At 46.9% G+C, this 9,673-nt stretch overlaps 1 protein-coding gene across 1 annotated transcript in view; it reads left to right on the plus strand.

The window, feature by feature from the left end:
- The window catches only part of LOC147092802 (pyruvate carboxylase, mitochondrial-like), a gene marked incomplete at its 5' end in the record, with an annotated part of 1,160,114 nt that overhangs the window by 719,832 nt on the left and 430,609 nt on the right, over positions 1-9,673 (plus strand). The window contains one exon of the mRNA XM_085976052.1: positions 2,523-2,612. Within this exon, the coding sequence (XP_085832178.1) occupies positions 2,523-2,612 (90 nt within the window). The remainder of the gene's footprint in view (positions 1-2,522; positions 2,613-9,673) is intronic.

A 9,673-nucleotide genomic window follows, 5' to 3' on the forward strand; every position in this document is an offset into this window, starting at 1 on the left:
TTCCCGTAGCACCCCACCTGCTGCTTGGGGCGCTACTACTGAATTTACGGCGGGGGTGGGGCGGGGCTGCTAACATCGCCGGGGCATTGATTTTAATTTAAAAAGCGCCACCCAAATTTCCCCCTCCCCCGCTTATTTCTTGTGATAAACCTATTTTCAGCTGTATTAATCACACTTTGCCAAGTTACCACTCTCAAATCTATCAAGGAATATGTTTTTATGGCAAATTTAAAAATAAAAGTTATGTTATAAAGCGCTGCCCCAATTGCACTGGTTCATGGCAGATTTTGCGTTCGGTGGTTTGCAAATGAGTTTGAGCGGAACGGGCGCAGTTTGCACCGGAACCGTCGATTGCGCCCAAGACGGGAACTCTACCCCACAATGCTTTGCGACTGCCTCCCGCACAGTTCACTATCTCTCTCTGTTTCAGCTTGACACGCTTTCTACAGTGAAAAGCAATCAGCTTTTGTTTAAAAATATTGTTGGTAGCCTACTCAAATTCACAGTGCAATTTGCATTCCAATTCTTTTCAAACACAGAAACCGGTTATGGGCAGAGAAAAAAAACGTTTATAGTTAGAACATCATCAAAAGCCACATGAGGTGTATAATGTTGGAAACTGAGCTCTGTGTGAATTTTCTCTCTTTGGCTCTTACACACACACATTGACAGCCACTCTCTTTAAAAAGGAGCACTCAGTATAAACTTCAACTAAACACTTCTTGGAAAAGTTAACCTGCAGTTTATTTTGGGAAAAGCAAAGAAAACCTCGCTAATCCTCACAGGATGAAGGAGACACACCCTCTCGTTTCCACTCAAAAGCCTACTTTTGCACGCTGGGACATTCTGCACCTGTTCAGGGTAGCCAGATGTTCTTGGGGATCTCTATAACTGTGCTGGAGAAAAGATAACGTACTGATAAAGCCCTGGCTTTCTAGACAAGCTGAAGTAAAAAAAATTGAAGGAAGGCATTAATAATATAAGAGATAATTCAGAAGTTAAATGTAATCATATTTTGGGGGGAACAGGTAATTAAAAAAAAAATGTTTATTTTGGACGTTAGAAATTACGGAAAAAAAGGCAGATGTTCTTTCTCCAAAAACATTGAATGATTAGATTGCTTTATCAACAATTTGTGATGGCAAAATGTTGACCTAAGGTTTTCCCCATTATAAAGTATTGACTTAAAAAAAAGCAATTCAGAAACCGTGTCACAAATAAGGTTAAGATGTACGGAGGTTGCGTGCCATATGGGAGACTTTCAATATATTACGAGTCGATCTCCTGTGGTATTGCTAATTGAGAGTGTAGTCTTTGGGTGAAATGAGGTTAAAGGGCAGAGTATCCGCACAGACGTAATTCAGTATCCATTTTAAAACCCTTCATTCCTTATTTTTTAAACGTGCCACATGGTTTCATATTGTTATGTATCATGAAATAGCAAAACCTATGTCAATTTGGGAAGCAGAATTGGTTGGAACAAAGCAGTTTCTGCAGTACAGGCTGAGGAGTTGGGAGACGCAACAGCGCCATCACTGGCAGGCGGGTGTAATTACAGCGTGACATGTTTACATAGGAAATTCACATTAGAAATGTCGACAGGCGTTTCTAATGGAGTGCACATGGACATAAGATATTTAATATGGATAGATATGATGCTGGGGCTATCAGCAGTGTCCTTTTCTAATAGAACAACACAAGGTTAAATCTAAGACTGCTCCTGAATTATGTTCCTGGTTTAAAATTATCTTCTTAGTGTCAGCTGTGGCTCAGTGGGTAGCACACTCGCCTCTGAGTCAGAAGGTTGTGGGTTCAAGTCCCACTAGGCTGACACTGCAGTGCAGCACCGAGGGAGTGCTGCACTGTTGGAGGTACCGTCTTTCGGCTGAGACGTTAAACCGAGGCCCCATCTGCCCTCTCAGGTGGATGTAAAAGATCCCACAGCACTATTTTGAAGAAGAGCAGGGGAGTTCTCCCCGGAGTCCTGGTCAATATTTATCCCTCAACCAACATAACAAAAACAGATGATCCAGTCAGTATCACATTGCTGTTTGTGGGACCGTGCAGTGCGCAAATTGGCTGCTGCATTTCCCACATTACAACAGTGACTACACTCCAAAAGTACTTCATTGGCTGTAAAGCGCTTTGAGACGTCCGGTGGTCATGAAAGGCACCATATAAATGCAAATCTTTCTTTTCTTTCTTTTAAGCTTACTGGGGGCTCTTCATGCCACTTCTTTGATGGTAAACTGGCCAAGTAGGTTACCCGCCCGTTATAGAGCCCGCCCAATTGAAATGGATGGAAACGAAAATCCGGAGGCCTCTATAATGGCCGGGGGAATCCGCTCACCAGTGTACCACCCAACTGGTGAAGGTGGCACTCACCCACCCCCCATCCCCGCCAACTGTGTGTGTAATGTGAAGCAGGGAGAAGTGCTGAATCCTTGAACTCCACCCACCCCCCCTTAAGTGATTGTGCGGGATCTTTGCACTATGCGGTGACACTGTTGTCACTTTTTCAGGCCACGTCATGGTGAACGGACCAACGACCCCCATTCCAGTCAAGGCGAAACCTTCCTCTGTGGACCCTGTCATCCCTCAGCTTCCATTTGGTAAGTGCTCCGTTGCTGGCGTCTGATGGTATTGCGCGGTATTATTTCTCTGCCTTTGTGCGGTGGTCTTACCCTCTGTATGGACTTCCTCTTCCCTTGTCAGGCCTTTCAACTGTTCTCAGAATCTGGTTAAAAAAAATGTAAGATTTGGTGCAGCAGACCAATGGTCCTATCTACCCTACCCTTGGGTCCCTTACTGTCACTCTCGAATCAATCGCCTTGAATCCTACTTACTGATTTAGTAATTTAACCATCCCTCTTTAGAATCGTAGAAATTTACGGCACAGAAGGAGGCCATTTGGCCCATCGTGTCTGTGCCGGCCGACAAAGAGCTCTCCAGCCTAATCCCACTTTCCAGCTCTTGGTCCGTAGCCCTGTAGGTTACGGCACTTCAAGTGCATATCCAAGTACTTTTTAAATGCGATGAGGGTCTCTGCCTCTCCCACCCTTTCAGGCAGTGAGTTCCAGACCCCCACCACCCTCTGGGTGAAAAAAATTCTCCTCAACTCCCCTCTAATCTTTCTCCCAATTACTTTAATAAAAACAGAAAATGCTGGAAATCCTCAACAGGTCAGGAAATATCTGTGGAGAGAGAAACAGTCAACGTTTTGGGTCGATGACCCTTCGTCAGAACTGGAAAAAGTTGGAGATGGAACAGGTTTTTAAGCAAGTGTAAGGGGCAGGAAGAGGGGGGAGGGGAGGAAAGAACAAAAGGGAAGGTCTGTGATAGGGTGGAAGGCAGGAGAGCTTAAATGACAAAAGGGATGATGGTGCAGGCAAAAGGAGATGGTAATGGGACAAGTAAAGAAACAAAAGACTTTAAATCTCTTTGTAAAACCTGCCATAGTTTTAAGCCCCATCAGTGAAAAACTGTTGACGGTAATTTGTTCATTCTTCTGGGGCCCAGTGCCCAAACGTTTCTGAATCTAAGTTAAAAGACTCGCCCCACCCCCCCCCACCACCGATCCCTCTCTTCCATTTTCCCTCTGTGCTGTTCTCAGATGTTGCAATAATTTGTGGCTGTTACTCCTGTGTGACTTCATTCACTCCGTGTGTATCATTCTCCTGGAATACAAAAGTGTGAATTTTCTCGCAATGCCGGTCAGACGTGCCTGGTCAAATGGTTCCTGCGGCCAAGGTGGTGGACAACCTGGTCTCAAGCCTCACTTGGGAGGTTGCAAGTGGCATTTGTTTTGAAAACAAATTACAAGTAAAAACAATATCTAGAGAGAGGGTTAGGCTAACGTGAAGCATGTGGAGAGAGTCTTGAACTGTTGCCCAGATATAACAGGAGGTCGGGAACAAGCATCATATCTTCGTCAGTGTCAGCTGTGGCTCAGTGGGTAGTCGCCTCTGAGTCAGAAGGTTGTGGGTTCGAGTCCCACTCCAGGGACTTGAGCACATAAAGCTAGGCCGACACTCCCAGTGCAGTACTGAGGGAGTGCCGCACTGTCGGAGGGGCAGTACTGAGGGAGCGCTGCACTGTCGGAGGGGCAGTACTGAGGGAGCGCTGCACTATCGGAGGGGGCAGTACTGAGGGAGTGCCGCACTGTCGGAGGGGCAGTACTGAGGGAGTGCTGCACTGTCGGAGGGGCAGTACTGAGGGAGCGCTGCACTGTCGGAGGGGCAGTACTGAGGGAGTGCCGCACTGTCGGAGGGGCAGTACTGAGGGAGCGCTGCACTGTCGGAGGGGCAGTACTGAGGGAGCGCTGCACTGTCGGAGGGGCAGTACTGAGGGAGCGCTGCACTGTCGGAAGGGCAGTACTGAGAGAGCGCTGCACTGTCAGAGGGGCAGTACTGAGGGAGCGCTGCACTGTCGGAGGGGCAGTACTGAGAGAGCGCTGCACTGTCAGAGGGGCAGTACTGAGGGAGCGCCGCACTGTCGGAGGGGCAGTACTGAGGGAGCGCTGCACTGTCGGAGGGGCAGTACTGAGGGAGCGCTGCACTATCGGAGGGGGCAGTACTGAGGGAGTGCTGCAATGTCGGAGGGACAGTACTGAGAGAGCGCTGCACTGTCGGAGGGGGCAGTACTGAGGGAGTGCTGCAATGTCGGAGGGGCCGTCTTTCGGATGAGACGTTAAACCGAAGGCTTCATTTGCTCTCGCAGGTGGACGTAAAAGATCCCACGGCACTATTGGAAGATGAGCAGGGGTGTTCTCCCTGGTGTCCTGGGTCAATATTTCTCCCTCAACCAACATAACAAAAACAGATTATCTGGTTATTTTCACATTGCTGTTTGTGGGAGCTTGCAGTGCGCTAATTGGCTGCCGCGTTTCCCACATTATAACAGTGATTCCACTTCAAAAGTACTTAATTGGCTGTTAAGCGCTTTGAGACGTCCGGTGGTCGTGAATGGTGCTATAGAAATGCAAGTCTTTCTTTCATTATGGTTAAGGACAGCAGGGCAAAAATATAGGGTAATTTTAACTATCCCAAGAGAGATAAGGTTAAGGTACTGCATGTCGTCAAAGGTCATTGGCAAAAGAAGCAGAGTTGAGATGAGGAGAATTTCTTTTACGCAGTGAGTACAGGGGTAAAGACGTCTTACTGCAATTATATAGGGCCCTGGTGAGACCACACCTGGAGTATTGTGCACAGTTTTGGTCTCCTTACCTAAGGAAGGATATATTTGCCATAGAGGGAGTGCAGCGAAGGTTCACCAGACTGGTTCCTGGGGGGATTGTCCTATGAGGAGAGATTGAGTAGACTGGGCCTATATTCTCTAGAGTTTAGAAGAATGAGAGGTGATCTAATTGAAAAATACAAAATTCTTACAGGGCTTGATAGGGTAGATGCAGGGAGGATGTTTCCCCCTGGCTGGGGAGTCTAGAACCAGGGGTCACAGTCTCAGAATAAGGGGTCGGCCATTTAGGACAGCGATGAGGAGAAATTTCTTCACTCAGACAAAGTCAACATGGATTTACAAAAGGTAAATCATGCTTGACTAATCTACTGGAATTTTTTGAGGATGTAACTGGTAAAATAGATAAGAGAGAACCAGTGGATGTGGTGTATTTGGACTTTCAGAAGGCTTTCGATAAGGTCCCACATAAGAGATTAGCGTGCAAAATTAAGGCACATGGGATTGGGGGCAAGGTATTGATTTGGATAGAGAACTGGTTGGCGGACAGAAAGCAAAGAGTTGGAATAAACGGGTCGTTTTCCGAGTGGCAGGCAGTGACTAGTGGGGTACTGCAAGGATTGGTCCTAGGACCCCAGCTGTTCACAATATATATTAATGATCTGGACGAGGGAATTGGATGTAATATCTCCAAATTTGCGGACGACACAAAGCTGGGCGGGAGGGTAAACTGTGAGAAGGATGTCGTGAAACTCCAGTACGATTTGGACAGGTTGGGTGATTGGGCAGAAACATGGCAAATGAACTATAATGTGGATAAATGTGAGGTTATCCACTTTGGTGGCAAAAACAGGAAGGCAGATTATTATTTGAATGGCAATAGATTGGGAGAAGGGGAAGTGCAAAGAGACCTGGGAGTTCTTGTGCACCAGTCGCTGAAGGTAAGCATGCAGGTGCAGCAGGCGGTTAAGAAGGCAAATGGTATGTTGGCCTTCGTAGCAAGAGGGTTCGAGTACAGGAACAAGGATGTCTTGCTACAGTTGTACAGGGCCTTGGTGAGACCACACCTTGAGTATTGTGTGCAGTTTTGGTCGCCTTACCTGAGGAAGGACGTTCTTGCCATGGAGGGAGTGCAGCGAAGATTCACCAGGCTGATACCTGGGATGGCAGGAATGACGTATGAGGAGAGATTGTGTCGATTGGGCTTATACTCACTGGAATTTAGAAGATTGAGAGGGGATCTCATCGAAACCTATAAAATTCTGTCAGGCCTGGACAGACTAGATGCAGGAAGGATGTTTCTGATGGCCGGGGAGTCCAGAACCAGGGGTCATAGTCTAAGGATAAGGGGTAAGCCATTTAGGACTGAAATGAGGAGGAATTTCTTCACCCAGAGAGTGGTGAACCTGTGGAATTCTCTGCCACAGAGGGCGGTGGAGGCCAGTTCATTAAGTATATTCAAGAAAGAGTTGGATATATTTCTTAAGGCTAAAGGGATCAAGGGATATGGGGAGAAGGCAGGGACAGGGTACTGAATTTGGATGATCAGCCATGATCTCATTGAATGGCGGAGCAGGCTCGAAGGGCCGAATGGCCTACTCCTGCTCCTATCTTCTATGTTTCTGTGTTTCTATGTGGCGAATCTTTGGAATTCTCTCCCCCAGAGGGCTGTGGAGGCTCAGTCGTTGAGTATATTCAAAGCAGAGATCGATAGATTTTTGAATATTAAGGGAATCAAGGGATATGGGGATAGTGCGGGAAAGTGGAGATGAGGTAAAAGATCAGCCATGATCTTATCGAAGGGCCCAATGGCCTACTCCTGCTCCTATTTCTTATGTTCTTATGAATGCGCTGCCTGAAAGGGCGGTGGAAGCAGATTCAATAGTAACTTTCAAAAGGGGAATTGGATAAATACTTGAAAAGGAGAAATGTGCAGGGCTACGGGGAAAGAGCAGGGGGGGAGTGGGACTGATTGGATAGACTTTCAAAGAGCCGGCACGGGAACAATGGGCCGAATGGCCTCCTTCAGTGCTATACAATTCTATGAAAGTGGGGAACATTTTGTAGAATCCATCCAGGGCTGCTTCCTAGACCAATACGTTTCTAGCTCAACAAGCATTGCTCGATTTAGTTCCGGGAAATAAAGCGGGATGGATAACAGATTTGAGAGCAGGAGAACCAATAGGAAGGAATGACCACAGCATAGTAAGGCTCAATGTAAGGATGGAAAAGGATATGACGAGTCAAGGGTCGGTGGACTGGAAAAAGGGCGAAGTTCAGTGTGGTAAGAAGGACAGGATAATTGGACGAGGGGTTGGCAGGGGGGAGATTTCAAATATAAGATGCATAGCGTACAAAACAAATACATTCCTATAAAACGCAAGGGGTTAGTGTCCCACGGGCAAACAGAGATTAAAACTAAACTGAAATATAAATGGGTGGCACAGGGTTAAGCCTGGGGCTAAGAAAATTGTGAGGAATATAGAAGGGGTAGTGGGGCGGTGAAGAGGCAGAGTAGATGAGCTAAAAGAGAAAATGGAAATAAAGGGTAGCACATAATAGGAACACAGGAACAGGAGGAGGCCACTCAGCCCCTCGAGCCTGCTCCGCCATTCAATCAGATCATGGCAAATCTGCACCTTAACTCCATCTACCCGCCTTGGTTCCGTATCCCTTAATACCCTTACCCAACAAAAATCGATCAATCTCAGTCTTGAAATTGTCAATTGACCCCCCCAGCCTCAACAGCTTTTTGGGGCGAGAGAGTTCCAGATTTCCACCACCCTTTGTGTGAAGAAGTGCTTCCTGACATCACCCCTGAACGGCCTGGCTCTAATTTGAAGGTTCTGCCCCCTTGTTCTGGACTCCCCCCACCAGAGGAAATAGTTTCTCTCCCCTATCGACCCTGCCAACTCTTGTAATCATCTTAAACACCTCGATCAGATCGCCCCTTAATCTTCTAAACTCGAGGGAATACAAGCCCAGTCTGTGCAACCTGTCCTTGTAATTTAACCCTTTTAGCCCCGGTATCATTGTGGTGAATCTGCGCTGTACCCTCTCCGAGGCCAGTATATCCTTGCTGAGGTGCGGTGCCCAGGACTGAACGCTGTAATATAAAATGAAATAGTAAAAGCTTTTATATAAGTATATACAAACTAAAGAATAGTTAAAGCGGGGGCAGGACTAGACAGCAATGAAGGTGGGAGGGCAGGTGTGGAGGAGTTGATGGTGGAGAGCAGTTTTACAAATGATGGTGGAGGGAGTATGTAAGTGTATGAGAGGAAGATGTAGAACAATTGTTCGAGCTGGAGAATAATAACCGCTTCTGAAAAACTAGCAGAAAGTGATGGTGGATGTGATATCTGAGTGGTAAGGTCCGAAACTGAGAGAAGCGAGTTCTTAGGCAGAAAACCCAACTGTTTAATTATACGGTGTAGCAGAGAAACATCACTTACAGGCTGTAAGCAAAGCACCCACTTTCTAACTGCACGATGCAAAGATGGAGGATTCACCTCTGAGTCATACCCATAATGCAATGCCACATTACCTTAATAACTGGTGTACCAGGACATTGACTACATGACCCATTACCTTAAACACTGGTGAATGTGATACCTTAATCTTTGGCTCCATCTGGTGGATAACTTAAACATTACATCCCAGATTACTATAGTGGATATCACCCTGGGCTGTAGAGAGAAGTCAGGGAGGGGGCTGCAGAGAGAAGTCAGGGAGGAGGCAGCAGAGGGTCTCGTCACAAACCGTCCAGGAATTGCCCTTGTTGATGAAGGGAGAGAGAAGGATAACCCGGGGGATTGTAGTCCAGTTAGTCTAGCGGTAGTAAGATAAGATAGTCACTAATAAATCCAATGGGGAATTCAGGAGAAACTTCTTTACCCAGAGAGTGGTGAGAATGTGGAACTCGCTACCACAGGGAGTGGTTGAGGCGAATAGCAGAGATGGATTTAAGAGGAAGCTGGATAAACACATGAGGGAGAAGGGAATAGAAGGATATGTTGATGGGGTGAGATGAAGAGGGGTGAGAGGAGGCTCGTGTGGAGCAGGACCAGTTGGGCTGAATGGCCTGTTTCTGTGCTGTGAATTCTATGCAATTTAGTTCTGGACAAACCTTTGTGTTTTCTGATTCCGCACTCGCCCTCCATTAGAGTGAAAGGGCAGGACTACGCGTGTGGTGGACACAGAAGTGAAAAGCCAGCCCTTCGAGTTCACAATTGGTGATAAAGGTAATGAGCATTTCAAGATCTGTGGCGTCATCAAGGACAAGCAGCCCGGGCTGGGCAAAGGCAGGCCGAGTTTCACTAATTCAGGAGAGGCTTTTGATGAATAACTGATCAGATCGATAAAGGGAATGTTGGATCATCAGAAGATGTTGGATAAGGTGTCACATTATCAGTCAAGCATATGGCCCAGGAGGAGGTGCAGCAGCCTGGGGAGAGGTTGGTTCCCAGGCAGTAAACAA

This window comes from Somniosus microcephalus, unplaced genomic scaffold (genome assembly GCF_052327205.1).
Source record: "Somniosus microcephalus isolate GS21.2 unplaced genomic scaffold, FLI_Smic_1.0 unresolved_chr2, whole genome shotgun sequence".
In the NCBI taxonomy this organism is placed as follows: domain Eukaryota; kingdom Metazoa; phylum Chordata; class Chondrichthyes; order Squaliformes; family Somniosidae; genus Somniosus; species Somniosus microcephalus.